The sequence below is a fragment of the Dryobates pubescens genome, chromosome 37, assembly GCF_014839835.1.
Source record: "Dryobates pubescens isolate bDryPub1 chromosome 37, bDryPub1.pri, whole genome shotgun sequence".
Lineage (NCBI taxonomy): Eukaryota > Metazoa > Chordata > Aves > Piciformes > Picidae > Dryobates > Dryobates pubescens.
This window is the reverse complement of record NC_071648.1, coordinates 3,373,423-3,391,251: the sequence shown is the minus strand read 5'-3', so window position 1 is coordinate 3,391,251 and position 17,829 is coordinate 3,373,423. Positions and strand designations below refer to the sequence as shown.

General features: G+C 50.7%; 1 protein-coding gene across 4 annotated transcripts in view; it reads left to right on the top strand.

The window, feature by feature from the left end:
* The first annotated feature begins 434 nt into the window (after window positions 1–434).
* Window positions 435–17,829, top strand: part of NCKAP1 (NCK associated protein 1) — a 92,443-nt gene continuing 75,048 nt past the window's right edge. For 2 of the 4 annotated variants that reach the window (XM_054177038.1, XM_054177036.1), the window contains exons 1-2: window positions 435–653; window positions 16,848–16,865. In XM_054177038.1, the coding sequence (XP_054033013.1) occupies window positions 546–653; window positions 16,848–16,865 (126 nt within the window). In that variant the 5' untranslated portion in view covers window positions 435–545. The remainder of the gene's footprint in view (window positions 654–16,847; window positions 16,866–17,829) is intronic. The other 2 variants (XM_054177040.1, XM_054177039.1) reach the window with 1 other exon arrangement.

The following is a 17,829-nucleotide window of genomic DNA, read 5'->3' as shown; positions in this document are numbered from 1 at the left end:
ATTTGGTCTTGTTGAACCTCATGAGGTTGGCTTGGGCTCAGCTCTGCAGCCTGTCCAGGTGCCTCTGGATGGATCCTTCCCTCCCACTGTCAGCCACACCACACAGCTTGGTGCTGAGGGTGCCTCAGTGCCGCTGTCCATGTCGCCAGCAAAGATGTTACACAAGACTGTCATCCAATCTCTACCATTCTACGATGAACAACAGCAAAAGAATCGAGCTTGAAAGAGCCTCACCGCCGTACGAACCGGGACCGAAAGCTTCCACCCGGCGCTTTCCAGCGGCGCGGAGCCGGGAGGGGAGCGGCGGCTCGGCCTGGGACACCGCCAGCCCTGTGCGCCCGCCCGCCCGCAGGGGGTGCCCGAGAGCCGCGCCACGTGACCGCGCCGCCGAGGCCACGCCCCGCGGAGGCAGCAGCGAGCGAGGCCGGCGGCGACGGCAGCGGGCGGAAGGCAGCGGCAGCGCCGGTGCTCGGCGGCCGCGCCACGGCGGGGCTACGAGCGGCGGGGCCCAGGCCGGGGTCGCGGAGCACAGTCAGCCAGGCAAGATGTCGCGGTCGGTGCTGCAGCCGAGCCAGCAGAAGCTGGCGGAGAAGCTCACCATCCTGAACGACCGGGGCGTCGGCATGCTCACCCGGCTCTACAACATCAAGAAGGTGCGGGGGCCCCGGCGGGGAGGCGGGGGGGGGGGGGGGGCGGGGAAGGAACCACCCCGGCGCGATCCCCGCCGCTGCCGCCCGCTTGTCCGCCAGCAGGCCGGCCCGGCGCTCCATCGCCACCTCTGCGCGGCTTGCGGCTCGGCCGGTCGCGCTGCGGCCTAGCTGCGGGGCCCGAGAGGTAGGGCGGGGAGGTGGCAGGAGCCGCGCCGCCGCCGCGGTCAGGCGCTCCGGCCCGCCCAAGCTCTGCCGCTGCGCCCGGCCGCCGGGATAGGGCCGGGGCGTCCCCGGCGGCCACCGCCTCGCTACCTGGAGGGCGGGCCTGAGGGAGGGAGGGAGGCGGGCTCGGTGCTGCGCGGCGCCCGCAGGCCCCGGCCCCCCAGCCGCGGGGCCTAGGCCCGGCGCGGCCCCCGCGCCCGCGGCAGCCGGTGCCGCCCGGAGCCGCTCCCGCCCCGCCGTGCGTGAGTCACGGGAGCGAGCTGGCTGCTCAGCCCGGGCTTTCCCACGCCGAGTTGCGAAACCTGTCGCTACCGGAGGGAAGGGTTTGGGGTAAAATTAGTAAGTTTAATTTCAATAAGTTCGAGGCGCGCGGTTGCTTAGCAGCTCCCAGCGTGAGATGCAGCAGATGTTTGAAGCTGTCGTGGGTGGCGGAACAGCACCCCGCCTTCCCCAACGGAATTCGATCGGTGTGTGGCAGAGGTGAGGGGGTTCGGCGGGGCAGGAAGCTGCAGGTCTCGGCGGTGAGGGAAAGGATGCGTTACGCCTCCGTACTCCGGGGAATTTCTCCTCTGGAGGAAGTCGTTGCGCTTTGCTGCACGGAAGAACGTAGTTCATGACCATCCCCTGCTCTCCGGGTGCTTTGTGCATCCTTGCAGCTCGATTTTCCTTACGTGCGATAGACAAGCGGCATCTGAACACACGTGTGTGGCTGCTTGATCCACGGGCAGTAATGAAGGGCAGTTAGGATTTTAATTGCTTTGCCTTGGACGCAGTTATTTCCGTGAGGGTTTTCTTAGGAGAAAGCGTTAGTTGCTATGTTCAAGCAACGAGCAGGTTCAGCACGTTAAAATGTCAGCGTCATTCGCATGCTGTGCTCGGCTGGCTGCAGTCAGAGCAGAGGGAGTTGGGGAGTTTTAGGTCCTTCCTTCATCACTCTGACTTCTGAACCCCGGGTTCTGTCCAGAGAAGGGCAACAAGGCTGGGGAGGGGTCTGGAGCACGAGGCTGGGGAGAGACTGAGGGAGCTGGGGTTGCTTAGCCTGGAGAAGAGGAGGCTCAGGGGAGACCTTCTTGCTCTCTCCAACCCCCTGAAGGGAAGTTGTAGCCAAATGGGGGTTGGTCTCTTCTCCCAGGCAACCAGTGACAGAAGGAGAGGACACAGTCTCAAGCTGTGCAGGGGGAAGTTTAGGCTTGATTTTAGGAAGAAGTTCTTCCCAGCAGGACAGATTGGCCATTGGGATGGGCTGCTCAGGGAAGTGGTGGGGTTGACTTCCTGGAGGTGTTTTAAGATGAGGCACTCAGTGCCATGGTCTAGTTGATTAGCTAGGGTTGGGTGACAGTTTGGACTTGATGATCTTGAAGGTGTCTTCCAACCTCTGTGATTCTGTGAGTGTTGCTGCCTAATAGATCCAAGCTTGACGATGTGTTTGGTCAAATTGATTTGCTCATATAGGAGGCCTGTACTCCAAAAGCAAAAGGGCTGCTTGGCTATACCAAGTGCAGTGTTGATTTAATTAAGACATTGTTTCCAGGAGAAAAAACCAACAACCCAGTGGCTGAAGCATGTAGAAGTCAGTGCTGATCCACAGCAGTGTCAGTAGTTGATGGGCAGATCTTCCAGCAGCAATAAATGAAACATTATCACTCAGCTATTGCAAGTGCCCTGTCTTCCCAAGACACAAACCAAGTCCCTTGCAGTTAGCAGGTTTGTGCAGTGCAAAATTGCCTCAGCTTAACAACCGTAGCAGTGTACATCACACTTGTAACGCCAGGCAGAAGCTCCCTCTTTGCAGGGAACAGCATCAAAATGAGCGAGTCCTTTGTGTCTGTGCTTGTTAGGCTTTGAGGGATCTATCAGGAGCAAAACAGGCAAGGGCAATTGGTCATGCTTTGGAGGGAGATGGCAGGAAAAGAGGCAGAAAAAGATCAACCTGCTATTGAGGCGTTGCTGTGCCTTAAGCATTGTGACCCTGGGCTCTGGTCTTGTTACCAGCATGATGGTTTAGGGACGTTTGCTTGCATTACATGGTCCAGTGCCTACAGGCACAGTTTCTGCTGGCACTTTGAGATAGCAGCAATCTGCAGTCCTGAGCACATTTGCCCATATGGTGGTGGCTTCTGCCATTGCTCCTGTCAGTGAAGTGATGCAAGTGGATAGGCTCTTGGTAGGGGAGCCACCAGCACTAGAGGTGACACCTCTGCTGTCTGTTTTTTGCCTGCATATGCCATGAACCAAGTCCAAAATTGCGTAGGTCTTGCACACAGGGAGGGAGGAGGCATGACCAAGTGGCTGCATACTGTGCCACATACACTTCTGTGAATCTGGAACTGCCCCAGGCACAGCTCTGTGTATTCATACAGTGATTTGTGAGTCAAAGAGGTGTTGCATTAAGCTGCAGTTAGGCCTGCTTGACAGTATCACAGTACAGTAGAGGTTGGAAGGGACCTCCAGAGATCATCCAGTCCAACCCCCCTGCCAAAGCAGCATCACCCAGGGTAGTCTGCACAGGAATGCATCCAGGTGGGGGTTTGGAAAGTCTCCAGAGAAGGAGACTCCACAACCTCTCTGGGCAGCCTGCTCCAGGCCTCTGTCACCCTCACTGGCAAGAAGTTTCTCCTCGTGTTGAGGTGAAACCTTCTATGTTCAAGCTTGAACCTGTTGTTTCTTCCTTTATTGCTGTGCACCACCCAAAAGAACTTGGCCCCCTCCACTTGACACCTCCCCTCAGCTATTGACAGACATTGATCAGATCCCCTCTCAGCCTTCTGTTCTCCAGACTAAGCAGGCAGTGATAACTGTAATGCTTTAATGGTGAGCCCCAGAAGTCTCGGGTTTGGTTACTGTGTTTTAGTTGTGAATCTCTCTCTTCAGCCCACTCCAAAAGTGCTGTGCAAGGTTCTCGTAGCTTCCTCTAGTGAAGATGGTATCGAAACTTGAGTTGCCAGAGAGAAGCAAGCAATCTGTGGTATTGTGGTTAGAGGAAATGGTTAAGACTTGTTTTAATAAGAGGAAGTGAGAGGTGAATATTTGTAGCTGCTGTGCAGATTGCTGTAGATGCTGCCTAGGGAGTGGAGGTTTTAAAGGATTAAGATCTTTCTTGACTCTTAGACACGAAGCAGGACAATTCTGCTTCCCAAGGAATTGCAGGAGTTATTAAAGCCAAGTTCCTCACTCCTTTTAGATACTTCACCTTCCTATATGAAGTTCAGTGTTGATGGTGGTGTGCTTATATTTATTAACTGTTCATCATTTCCTGCTTACTGACCTGCTGTGCTGATGTTGTCTTCTGAAATAGTCTCAAGTGTGTTTGTTTGTTAAGTGGAGTCTGTGGATGTAGGAGGTCTTGCCTCAGAGGGATGTGGAAAGATATGGAAAGGTGGTCCTGGATGATGAGACAAAATCAGGTTGGGTCCGTGTGGAGGTGGGTTTCTTGTTGCTGTTAATTTGAAGGTTGGCTTTTAAGACCAGGATTAGTCCTGAACTTACCCTTAGTCCTTACTCTTAAAGATCTCCTTTTAAAGAATTCATCCTCAGTGATCCAGCCTAGCAGCTGGCTGGCTGTTTCCCATGGACCTCAGTTGTATTACTTGCCTGTGGCTAAACTTCTGTGAATCCAAGACAGCAGGAAATGTTGTTGGGTTGTTTTCCATGCCATCCTGGCTCAGGTGATGTTTGGGTTCTGTGGTTACCTTGCAGAGCAGACCATGGCTGTGTTGGTAAGCTTTGTGTAATGCTGCCAGTGCTGTCAGAGCAGTGTATTGTTAGGAGTGGTTCTGTTCTGTTCTCTGTGGGCCTGGCTTTTGTTTGTTTAGAAAGCTGTTGGATACCAGGAAGTCTTTACAGTAAGAGGTTTCATCCTTAAGTAGCTGAAGTGTAGATTTAGGCAGAGCAAATCAAGAGTGTGGGATTTTGATGAATGTGGAATCACAGAATGTTAGGGGCTGGAAGGGACCTCAAAAGCTCATCCAGTCCAACCCCCCCTGCCAGAGCAGGAGCACCTAGAACAGGTCACACAGCAACACATCCAGGTGGGGTTTGAGTATATCCAGAGAGGGAGACTCCACAACCCCCCTGGGCAGCCTGCTCCAGGGCTCTGTCACAGGGAAAGAATTCTTCCTCCTGTTTCCATTAAACTTCCTATGCCTCAACTTCCACCATTGCCCCTTGTGCTGGCATTGGGCATCACCCTGCAACCTGTGCATCTTTATCAACACAATGAGGTCACCTCTCAGGCTCCTCCTCTCCAAGCTCCAGAGCCCTCAGCTCCTTCAGGCTCCCCTTGAGAGGAAGATGTTCCACTGCCTTCAGCATCTTTGTGGCTCTGTGCTGGACTCTTCCAAGCAGTTCTCTGAGGTCCTTCTTGAACTGAGGGGCCCAGAACTGGACACCATATTCCAGATGTGGCCTCCCCAGGGCAGAGCAGAGGGGCAGATTAACCACAGTATCACCAAGGTTGGAAGAGACCTCAAAGATCATCGAGTCCTCTCTAGACCTACTCACCACAGCCCTTCTAACCCACCCCAGGATGCCATTGGCCTTCTTGGCCACCAGAGCACATTGTTGGCTCATGGTCAACCTCCCATCCACCAGGACCCCCAGGTCCTTTTCCCCTCCCCTGCTCTCCAGCAGCTCAGTCCCCAGTGTCGAAGCAGTGCTACTGTCAACAGATCTGCTAAGGATAAATATTAAGGGTTTGAATTATTTAGAGCATGTGTTATTCAAACATGCTGAGCCTCTTATTTGGCATTAATTACTTTGCTAGCAATATCCCCCTATTCTTCACAGCACAGGCTGTACATTTGCAGGGTTTTTTGTTAAAGGTATCATTAACAAAACAAACTCTTTTGAGTTTCACTCTTGGTGGTTGCATAGCATCTGAAAAATGAGAATCTTCAGCCAGTTCTTAGGTTTGAGCCACAAAACTGAAGTGATAGATAAGGAATAGAGTAAGTGTTTGGAGGGGCTTTAGGTGACTTTATCTTTATCATTCCAAATGAACAATGTGGTCCCAATCCTACTGAAGCTAGAAGCTAGATTTAAAGTCATTTAGAAGGTGATTAATTGCCAGTTAGTTGTTTAAAGAGGCAGTAATGGGAATATTGGATTTTCACCTGTAGTGAGGATGTCCAGTTCTGGAGCTCCTATTACAAGGATCTGGATGTGCTGGAAGGTGTCCAGAGAAGGGCCATGAGGACGACCAGAGGGCTGGAGCTGCTCTGCTATGAAGACAGACTGAGAGAGTTGGGGTTATTCAGTCTGGAGAAGAGAAGGCTTTGAGGAGACCTTCTTGTGGCCTTCCAGTATTTGAGGTGGACTACAGGAAAGCTGGTGAGAGACTTTTGAGGGTGTCAGGTGGGGATAGGACTGGGGGGGATGGAGCAAAACTAGCAATGGGTAGATTGAGATTGGATGTCAGGAAGAAGTTCTTCCCCATGAGGGTGGTGAAAGACTGGAAGAGATTGCCCAGGGAAGTGGTGGAAGCCTCATCCCTGGAGGTTTTTCAGGCCAGGCTGGATGTGGCTGTGAGCAAGCTGCTGTAGTGTGAGGTGTCCCTGGCCATGGCAGGGGGGTTGGAGCTGGCTGAGCCTTGAGGTCCTTTCCAACTCTGACAATTCTGTGATTCTGTGTTACTTTCTTACCATTCTAAAGACTGAGGACTTCTTGTTTTCCTCTTGATTTTCTCTTCTGCAGCAGTTAAAGGACATACTCTTAAAATAGCAAGAGGAGGGAGGGAGGAGGGCTGCATCAAGTCTCCTCTGGAAAAATGATGGCAAGTTGGTCAGATCAGCCACAGCTGAGCTGAAGTCCAGTCTTAACTCAGCTTTTTACATTGCTTATGAGATTGGGGGTGAAGAAAAAGGCCCCCAGAATTCCAAAACTGGACAGGTCTTCTTGGCAAACTCTAAATGATTGCAAGGGATGGTGGTAAAAGCCAGGTCTGTTTAACAGAGCCAGTTGATCCATTTTGCTCAGGCACTGAAGTGCTTCATGAGGTAAAAAGTTGAAGATATTTTAGGTGGCTGACGGAACAGGGAGAAGTTTCCAATCTGCAGAGCTCTGAAGTTTGGGAGGATGTTGGATTAGATCACCCTTTTGACACTGAGCTTTGAGCTCTGAGGAAAAGCTCACCAATAATCCTACTTCTGAAATGTAAGGTTGGTATTGGAAAGCAGGGTAATGTCCCCAGGTCACTGGAGCAGTATTTCTGCCAGTGCTTGACAGATGCCAGCGCTGCTTTAAAGGTTAAGATGACAGTATGTGTTCTTCTGCTTTGTGGCTGTGATCTTGGAAGAGCAGCTCAGAATCCTGTGCAGCTGATAAGAGGAGGAGGAGGAAGCCACAAACTAACTGTGTCACTGCTGGCAATGGCAAAAGAAAAAGGAAAACCACACATGAATTCCTTTGCTCAGGAAGCAAGCACAAACTAGTGATGCCATCTCACATTTCTTTGTGTTTTGGCTTCTTTTTAACTCAGAAAAGCAACTAATTTTGTAAAGAATAAGACTTTTAATACCTTAAAAAAAATCCAGTTACATGGAGATGAGGAGGCTCAGGGGAGACCTTATTGCTCTCCACAACTACCTGAAGGGAGGTTGTAGCCAGGTGGGGATTGGCCTCTTGTTCCAGCGTACCAGTGACAGAAGGAGAGGACAGTCTCAAGCTGCACCAGGGGAGGTTTAGGCTGGATGTGAGGAAGAAATTCTTCCCAGATGGAGAGATTGGCCATTGGGATGTGCTGCCCAGGGAGGTGGTGGAGTCACCATCACTGGAAGTGTTTAAAACCCTCCTGGATGAGGCAGTCAGTGCCATGGTTTAGTTGATTAGATGGGATTGGGTGATAGGTTGGACTTGATGGTCTCAAAGGTCTTTTCCAACCTGGTGAATTCTGTATCTTCTAAAATATATGGAGGGAATGCCAGCTGGATTTATGCTTTTGTATCGTGTGTGGATAGATGCCCAGAATTGTCTTGCATTGATTCTTTGCCTACAACTCTACTCTGCCCTGCTGAGAGCTCAGCTGGAATATTGCAGCCAGTTCTGGGCTCCCCAGTTCAGGAGGGACAGGGATCTGCTGGAGAGAGTCCAAGGGAAGGCTGCAAGGATGCTGAAGGGACTGGAGCCCTGCCTGGGGAGGAGAGGCTGAGAGCCCTGGGGCTGTTTAGTGTGGAGAGGAGAAGACTGAGATGGGATCTGATCAATGTCTATCAGTATCTGAGGGCTGGGGGTCAAGAGGGAGGGGACAGCCTCTGCTCAGTTGCACCCTGGGATAGGACAAGGGGCACTGGATGGAAACTCCAGCACAGGAGGTTCCACCTCAACATGAGGAGGAACTTCTTCACTGTGAGGGTCCCAGAGCCCTGGAAGAGGCTGCCCAGAGAGGTTGTGGAATTTCCTTCTCTGGAGGCTTTCCATCCCTGTCTGGATGTGTTCCTATGTGACCTGTGCTGGATTCTCTGCTCCTGCTCTGGCTGGGGGGGTGGACTGGAAGATCTCTAGAGGTCCCATCCAACCCCTACCATACTCTGATCCTGTGAACTGCAGATCACCTGCCCCCCACCTCCCTCAGTTACTGTTCGTTTGCCTTGTCACCCAAACAAATCCAGCTTTAGTTGCAAGAGATTTGTAGGACTGTGTGCAGGGGAGAGAGAGCTAAAAAGTCTGTAACAGTTTCCATTTTGGATTGAGAACAGGCTGGGCATTTCTCTCTTTTAGTAAGATGTTGCTTTATAAATTACATTTAAGCAAAGTTTTGTGGCAGTGAAAATTCTCTTCCTTGCTTTTTTGTTCTTTGTCTTTCACCTGCCCCATATGTGATGAATAGGTCACAAGAGGACAGTGTGAATATATCTCTGGACAGCTTGGTGGATGTTTTACACACTGGCCTCAGCGAGGTTGTTGATGTGACCTCATCTGATTGTTCTCATGAACAATCTGAGGAAGTGCAGTCTGGATGAAATGGTAATGATGAAGGCAGATGGACAGCCATATTAGGGAACTCTTACCAAGAGCTTGTGGTCAGACTGTGGTTCAGCTGGCTCTCACTGGGGTGTGTCTTAACTCTGGTTCCAGTCATTCTTTTCATTAACAACCTACATCAAGATTAGAATCATAGAATTGTTAGGGTTGGAAGGGACCTCAAGGATCATCCAGTTCCCCTGCTATGGGCAGGGACACCTCACATCAAGTTGCCCAGAGCCACATCCAGCCTGGCTTTAAAAACTCCAGGGATGAGGCTTCCACCACCTCCCTGAGCAGCCTGCTCCATTCCCCCCAGTCCTATCACTATCTGACACCCTAAAAAGTCCCTCCCCAGCTTTCCTATAGCCCCCTTCAGATACTGGAAGGCCACAGCAAGACCTCCTTGGAGCCTTCTCTTCTGCAGACTGAACAACCCCAGCTCTCTCAGTCTGTCCTTATAGGAGAGGTGCTCCAGCCCTCTGCTCATCCTTGTGGCCCTTGTCTGGGACACATTCCAGCTTGGTGTGAACTTGCTGAGGGTGTACTCAATGCACTGCCCATGTCACCAACAAAGATGTTAAACATGAGGTGGGTAGGTGGTTGGTGGGTTGGTGGTGGGTTGGTGGGTAGGTGGGTTGGTGGGTTGGTGGGTTGGTGGTTGGTGGGTTGGTGGGTAGGTGGTGGGTTGGTGGGTAGGTGGGTTGGTGGGTTGGTGGGTTGGTAGGTGGGTTGGTGGGTAGGTGGTTGGTAGGTGGGTTGGTGGGTAGGTGGTTGGTAGGTGGGTAGGTGGGTTGGTGGGTAGGTGGTTGGTGGGTTGGTGGGTAGGTGGGTAGGTGGGTTGGTGGGTTGGTGGGTTGGTAGGTGGGTTGGTGGGTAGGTGGGTTGGTAGGTGGGTTGGTGGGTAGGTGGTTGGTAGGTGGGTTGGTGGGTAGGTGGTTGGTGGGTTGGTGGGTAGGTGGTTGGTGGGTAGGTGGTTGGTGGGTAGGTGGTTGGTGGGTAGGAGGGTTGGTGGGTAGGAGGGTTGGTGGGTAGGTGGGTAGGAGGGTTGGTGGGTAGGAGGGTTGGGGTGGTGGTAGGTGGTTAGGGTAGTTGGTTTTTGGTTTAATACAATAAATTTCCAAAGGCTTCATTCTCAAAGCTTCTCTGTGTCCAGCTTGTTCAACAAACTTAGGCTTCCATAAGAGCTAAAAAGCAGTTGTAGGAGGTAGGCTTCATGATACATGTTAAGGAAAATGCAAAAGGAACTATTTCCTTATACATTTACCACTCAGATCAAGTCTTTATTGATTATTCACCTCTCTCTCCTTCTTATGAGTGGAGGTTGTCACTTGACAATCTCTTTTCTTTTAAATGCATGCCAGAAACAAAGAACAAATAATATGCTTTATCCTGCAGAAATCTACTGGCCATAATCAACCTGTCTCTCTCTCTGAAGGTTTCTTTGCCAGCTATTAATGTAATTTCTAGGATACATAGCACAGACCAGGCATTTAAACCTATAGATGCCTTTTTAGGGTGAAGTCCTTGCTACCAGCAGCTCTTAGAAGGACAGCAGAACACTTTTCCTGTGCTTGCCTGCCTTGTGTGCCAGGAGAATGTGCTGTAGTAAATGTGCAGGAGCTTTTCCCATTTAGTTGTGGGAATTGCAAGCTCAGGAGCTGGCATCTTTTGGGCTGTTGTTAAGATCCCATCAATTTAATTGGTTCAAGCCACACAGCTTTTCACTTGTAAGTGAAACCTGAAGGTGAGGTGATTTGTTGGCTGAAGGTGGGCTCCCAGGATGTGTTGTCACAGCCCAGTGGAACTGTGCTTCAGCAGTGTGTTATCTCGAGTCTGCAGCAGCAGTACATCAAGAAGCAATAAGCCCATGTTAAATTGAAACAAAATATGACTTGCTTCATGATTATCTGCTGATGTGGGAGGTTTTGGGGGACAAATATAGGACTTGTTTCTCTCAAAGTGGGAAACAGCCCTGCTAATCGTTTGAAATAGGCCGGGCTTAGCAAGAAAAAGAAAGAAGTTCAACAAGACCAAGTGCAAGGTCCTGCAGCTGGCAACAGGCAATCCCAAGCACTGATACAGGCTGGGCAGGGACTGGCTTGAGAGCAGCCCTGAAGAAAAGGCCTTGGGGGTGCTGGGGGAGGAGAAGCTCAACAGGAGCCAGCAGGGAGCACTTGCAGCCCAGAGAGCCAAGCAGAGCCTGGGCTGCAGCAAGAGAAGTGTGGCCAGCAGGGCCAGGGAGGGGATTCTGCCCCTCTGCTCCACTCTGCTGAGACCACAGCTGGAGCTCTGTGTCCAGTTCTGGAGCCTCTATTCCAGGAAGGCTCTGGAGGTGCTGGAAGGTGTCTGGAGAAGGGCCACGAGGATGAGCAGAGGGCTGGAGCTGCTCTGCTCTGGAGACAGACTGAGAGAGTTGGGGTTGTTCAGTCTGGAGAAGAGAAGGCTCTGAGGAGATCTTGGGGCCTTCCAGTATCTGTTGGGGGGCTACAAAAAAAGCTAGAGAGGGACTTTTGAGGGTGTCAGGGAGTGGTAGGACTGGGGGGGGATAGATCCAAGCTAGAGGAGGGGAGATTGAGATTGGATGTTAGGAAGAAGTTGTTCCCCATGAGGGTGGTGAGAGACTGGAAGAGGTTGCCCCGGGGGGGTGGTGGAGGAAGCTTCATCCCTGGAGGTTTTTCAGGCCAGGCTGGATGTGGCTGTGAGCAAGCTGCTGTAGTGTGAGGTATCCCTGCCCATGCTAGGGGGGTTGGAACTGTATGGTCCTTGAGGTCCCTTCCCACCCTGACACTTCTATGCTGCCATGAGATAAAAGGCATTTCCATAACACTGTAGCATATTTGGGTGGTTTTTTAATCATCCTACACCATATAACTCAGGTAATGCTTCCCAATGATCTTACTCAAAGACCTGTGGCAGGTTTATGTAAAGGCCATGAGTGAAGTTCAAGTGTTCTAAGTGCAAGTTTGTACCCTGTAGGTTGTGCTGTGGTGTTCAGGTTTGATAGTGCTTGTACCTGAATGCAACCATCCCTTGGTTCCTGTCATATCAGCTCAATGTATGTTGGAGTTCTGTTCATCGATTCCTTTGTGTGTCCTCCAATATCCACTGCCTTCAAGTAAGAAACAAAATGTTAAGCTTTGGGTTTTGTGGTGATAGCTGTAATTGTACTGGAGCAAAAGATCTCTCCTGTGTTTCTTAAAGTTGGCATCTTTTGGGCCAAAGACAGTTCTGCTAGATTCTGGGCTGTGCTTTAGAGGCTCCTTACAAATGTAGACCTCAAGCAGGTTTTTGTTGATTGTCTCTTTGTACTCAGCTCTGGGGAGGCCACATCTTGAGTGTTGTGCCTGGGTTTGGGCTCCTCAATACAAAAGAGATGTGGAGGTGCTGGAGGGAGGGCAAGGAAGCTGGGAAGGGTCTGGAGAAGAAATCTGGTTAGGAGCAACTGAAGGAGCTGGGGATGGTTAGTTTGAAGCAGAGGAGGCTGAGGGGAGGCCTCATGGCTCTCTACAGCTCCCTGAAAGGAGGTTGTGGAGGGGTTGGTGCTGGTCTCTTCTCACAGGTCATTAGCCATAGAAGAAGAGGGAAAAGCCTCAAGCTGCAGCAGGGCAGCTTCAGACTGGACAGGAGGAAGAACTTTTTCATGGCAAGAGTGGTCAGGGCTTGGAATGTGCTGCCTGGGGAGGTGGTGGAGTCCCCAAGGCTGGATGTGTTTGAAGGTGGTTTGGATGTGGTGCTTGGGGCTGTGGTTTAGGGGTGATCCTTGTAGAGTAGGGCTCTGGGTTGGACTTGGTGATGCTGAGGGTCTTTCCCAACCTGAATGTTTCTGTGATTCTGTGTATATATTCACTTAGGTGACAGCTTGTTGTAGCAGGATCCCAGTTCTGAAGTGCTGTGGAAGGCAGTGCAGTGTAGCTTGATTTTTAATGTTAGGGTGGAGGGTTTTTTTAGTGTCTTAGGTTAGCCTCTGATGGTAGCTTTGCAGCATCTTTTTCTGCATAACTGCTTGACAGCTGTTCAGTTATGTGCAAAAGAATTCAGAGCTCACTGCTGGGAGATTCTTTCAGTGTAAGATTGCCAGGCTGAAGCAGCTGGAATCCCATAGCTTCAGAGCTGTGTTCCATGAATGCTGCACTAGCAAGAGCTTTTGTTTTAACTCCTGAATTTCTTCCCAGTGCTCAAAAAGTGTGACCTTTCTGCTCCATTGCCTTTGGATTTTTGTTTCTTTGGGGTCCCTGGTTGGTTGGTTGGGTTGGGGTTTTTTGTGAGTTTTGGGTTTTGTTTTGTCTTGTTGGTGTTTTTGTTTTGTTTGGGGGTTTTTGTGTGTGTGTGTGGGGGGGTTTGTTTGGTGTGTGTTCCTAGATAAGAAACTACAAAAGCTTCTTGCAGCCTATACTTGGAGGAAAAAGTGGTGTCTGAGGCTGTTTTGAGAGAGGGCTGCTGCTGCATTTGTCTGACCCAAAATTCTGTTTGCCATCTCCAGCTCTCTAGCATTGACAGGGATCTTTTTTGTGTTGCACCCCAAGGTATAGGGTCAATATCACATATGTGCCAGTATCACAGTCCTGACAAGGGATTTTCTAGTGACTAATCCAACAATTAAAGCAGAAGCTCCCTTTCTTATCTCCATTCTGAGACCATTGGCCTCAATGTCTTCGTTCTGTCTGCAGTGCCAAATTGTGGTTATGTGCCTTATCACACTTTCACACACTTGGGTTAAAGTGCTAGGATTAAGGTTGATATTTTTCCTCCTTCTGTGCTTTCTTGAGTAAACTGTGAGGAGCTTGTGCTCCATAGGTCTGTTTGGCATTCTAGGAGAGATTTAAGTCTACGTGGACTTCTTGACACGGTGATGCTGAAGCAGGATGGATGCAGATTGAATTGATGCAATAACAGCTAGCAGTCAAGCATCAGTTCTTAGAAAGGAGCTGAGCTGCAGTGGAATATGGGCCAGGGAAGGTGAAGGCATTGACCTGCTCATTCAGTGGTGTCTGTTGTCCTCTTTTTCTTCAGTTCACTTAGGTAGGCTTAGACATCTTTTTAGAAGGTAGAATCACAGAAGTGTCAGGGTTGGAAAGGATCTCAAGGATCAGCCAGTTCCAACCCCCCTGCCATGGCCAGGGACACCTCACACTACAGCAGCTTGCTCACAGCCACATCCAGCCTGGCCTGAAAAACCTTCAGGGATGAGGCTTCCACCACCTCCCTGGGCAACCTCTGCCAGTGTCTCACCACCCTCATGGGGAAGAACTTCTTCCTGACATCCAATCTCAGTCTACCCATTTCTAGTTTTGCTCCATTCCCCCCTAGTCCTGTCACACCCTGACACTCTAAAAAGTCCCTCCCCAGCTTTCCTGTAGCCTCCTTCAGATACTGGAAGGCCACAAGAAGGTCGTCTTGGAGCTTTCCCTTCTCCAGACTGGATAGCCCAAACTCTCTCGCTCTGTCCTCATAGCAGAGGTGCTCCAACCCTCTGATCATCCTTGCTTGGGTCTCAGCAGAGTGGAGCAGAGGGGCAGAATCCCCTCCCCGGCCCTGCTGGCCACACTTCTCTTGCTGCAGCCCAGGCTCTGCTTGGCTCTCTGGGCTGCAAGTGCTCACTGCTGGCTTCTCATCCACCTGCACCCCCAAGCCCTTCAGAATGTTGGAAAGTATCAAGGATCCCTTTAACATCTCACAGCAGTTTCCTTTCCTATCTGTGGGTCAATCTTGTGTAGTTTATTTAGCAGGAAGAATGCAGTTGTCTGAAGTGTGGTGTTGGTAAACAAAAGATGGGAAGGAGAGAAGCTCTCTGTTGAAGTTTCATAGTTATGGAAGGAATTGCCAGTGAGGTTGAGCATAATATTCATCATCTCTAGGAACAGAGTTCCTGGGGCCATGCAGGGCTGTGTGTGTTAGTCTGCTGCTGTGTGGATGATTTGTGCCTGAGGGCTTGGGTAGAGCATGGGCTGCCCAGGGAGGTGCCTGGGGTCAATGTCCCTAGAAACGTTTAAGAAGAGCCTGGATGAGGCACTCAGTGCCATGGTCTAGTTGATTAGATTGGGTTGGGTGATGGGTTGGGCTTGATGATCTTGGAGGTCTCTTCCAACTTGGTTGGTTCTGTGATATTTAGTCAATGTTTCAGAGCTGATTTATAGGAGAGGAAAAAAAAAACCCATGTTGCTAGGAAGAATGAGGCTTGTTTGTGGAAGCAGTGTTTGAATTTGGACTGAAAAGTATGGGAAGTATTAACTGTGGCAGATTTCTCATCTCCTGTATTAGAGCCACCAAACTGGAGTGGAACAGGCCCCAAATACACTCTGTCTGTGAAGCTGTTTTCTTACTTTGTGCTCTTTCTTTCCATGAAGTTAGATAACGCGTGGCCAAGAGCAGCAAATGGAAACACTCTTGACACAGATTCTGATGAGCCCACGACTCCCACTTAATTAAGACTTCAGTTTGAAATGTGCCTTGTTTAGCTTTTTGCCACCTCTTCACAGCATTAACAATTCAGGCATTGGAATGTGCTGCCCAGGGAGGTGGTGGAGTCCCCAAGCCTGGATGGATTTAAAGGTGGTGCTTGTATAAGGCGGCGATAAGGTTCGGTGGCCAACTGAACCTCAGCACTGGTTAGGCCACACCTTGAGTCCTGGGTCCAGTTCTGGGCTCCTCAGGTTAGGAAAGATGTTGAGTTGCTGGAACGTGGCCAGAGAAGGGCAACAAGGCTGGGGAGGGGTCTGGAGCACAGCCCTATGAGGAGAGGCTGAGGGAGCTGGGGTTGCTTAGCCTGGAGAGGAGGAGGCTCAGGGGAGACCTCATTGCTGTCTACAACTCCCTGAAGGGAGGCTGTATCCAGGTGGGGATTGGTCTCTTCTCCCAGGCAAGTAGTGATGGAACAAGAGGACACAGTCTCAAGCTGCACCAGGGGAGGTTTGGGCTGGATGTGAGGAAGAAATTCTTCCCAGCAAGAGAGATTGGCCATTGGGATGTGCTGCCCAGAGAGGTGGTGGAGTCACCATCCCTGGCAGTGTTTAAAACCAGCCTGGATGAGGCACCCGGTGCCATGGGTGAGTTGATTGGATGTTGTTGGGTGATAGGTTGGACTTCATGAATTTGAAGCTCTTTTCCAACCTGGTTAATTTTGTATTCTTGCAGAGCAGAGTTCTGGGTTGGACTTGGTGATCTTGAGGGCCTTTTCCAACCTGGATGTTTCTGTGATTATCTGTGCCTTGGCAATTGTGTTAAAGGCTTTAAAAATGTGTACAGACTCAACTCTGGGGCACGTGCTGAGAATCAAAGCAACCATTTGGTCGCTAGCTGATCCTGTGCATGTTGCTGATAAATTCCTCTTGTAATTGTAAAGATAAAATTTAGCATTTGGGGGGGGGGGGGGGGGGGGGGGGTGTGTCAAAAAAAATCCCCAGCCAGTGTGGGTGTTAGCACACGAGCACAGTCTCACAGTATAACTAAGGTTGGAAGAGACCCCCAAGGATCATCGAGTCCAACCTGTCTGGGTAGACCTCACGCCTAGACCATCATGATGGCCACATGCTGCTGCCAGGGGGTGTTAGAAACTTCTAATAATGACTCTTTTGTTTTTTTTTTTCTTGGCTCCCGTTTCTTTTTCAGGTATGTAAAACTTCACTGAGTTTCTCTCCTTTTCTCCCCCTCCCCCCCCCCGTAGTTGCATGTGATGCTTGTTAACTCCTTTTGTTATTCCATTATCCCCCCCCCCTCCCCCCCCCGAACTTAGTTTGGAAACCCTCTTAGAAGTCCCACCTCCCAACCCAGCACCTTGCACCAGAGGCAAGCTCTGTTAAGTGCTTGCCGAGTTGCTTGTGAGTGTTAGACTCCTCTCCACCCAGTGTTGCTTAGAGCAACACCCAGCCGGCCCTCGCCTCCCCTTGGATGTAGGTAACAGCGCCCTAGCTGACTGCGATGTAACCGGTTTGTAGCGCTGAAGAGTGACTTGTTTGTGTGTAATTTTTTTTGTTTGTTTGTTTCTCTCTTTTGTTTGTTTTTATTATGCTGCTTCCCCAGCAAGGACAAGTCTGGAAGGTTTGCAAAGCTTTTTCACCTTCCCTTTTGCCCGCTTGCCCGCTTTCAGAACCGGTCTCATACTCCATGACTTCTGTCTCTACAAAGTCCGCGAGCTCGGGTCGCAGAGATCAGTGTGGCACAGTTCTGAGAGGAGCTGCCATCCGAGTTCACTTTGTTGCCCAGGAGAGATGCCCCTAGCATGTGATCTTCTTTTTTTTTTTTTCTCCTGTTCTTTTCTTTTTTATTTGTTATCAGTTTTTGCATGAGACATGAAACTCCTCTTAGGGAAAAAACAAACAAACCCAAAACTCCCTTAAGAGGACTCTTCAGCAGCCCTGGGGGTGCCGCTGGATGAGAAGCTCAACAGGAGCCAGCAGTGTGCACTTGCAGCCCAGAAAGGCAAGCAGGAGCCTGGGCTGCAGCAAGCCAGCAGGTTGAGGGAGGGGATGCTCCCCCTCTGCTCCACTCTGCTGAGACCCCACATGGAGTACTGCATCCAGTTCTGGAGCCCCTATTACAGGAAGGTGCTGGAAGGTGTCCAGAGAAGGGCCACGAGGAGGAGCAGAGGGCTGGAGCTGCTCTGCTATGAGAACAGATTGAAAGGGGTGGGGTTGTTCAGTCTGGAGAAGAGAAGGCTCTGAGGAGACCTTCTTGTGGCCTTCCAGTATCTGAAGGGGGCTACAGGAAAGCTGGGGAGGGACTTCTTAGGGTGTCAGGGAGTGATAGGACTGGGGGGAAAAAAACTAGCAATGGGTTGATTGAGATTGGATGTTAGGAAGAAGTTCTTCCCCATGAGGGTGGTGAGAGACTGGCAGAGGTTGCCCAGGGAGGTGGTGGAAGCCTCATGCCTGGAGGTTTTTCAGGCCAGGCTGGATGTGGCTGTGAGCAAGCTGCTGTAGTGTGAGGTGTCCCTGGCCATGGCAGGGGGGTTGGAACTGGCTGATCCTTGAGGCCCCTTCCAACCCTGACAATTCTGTGATTC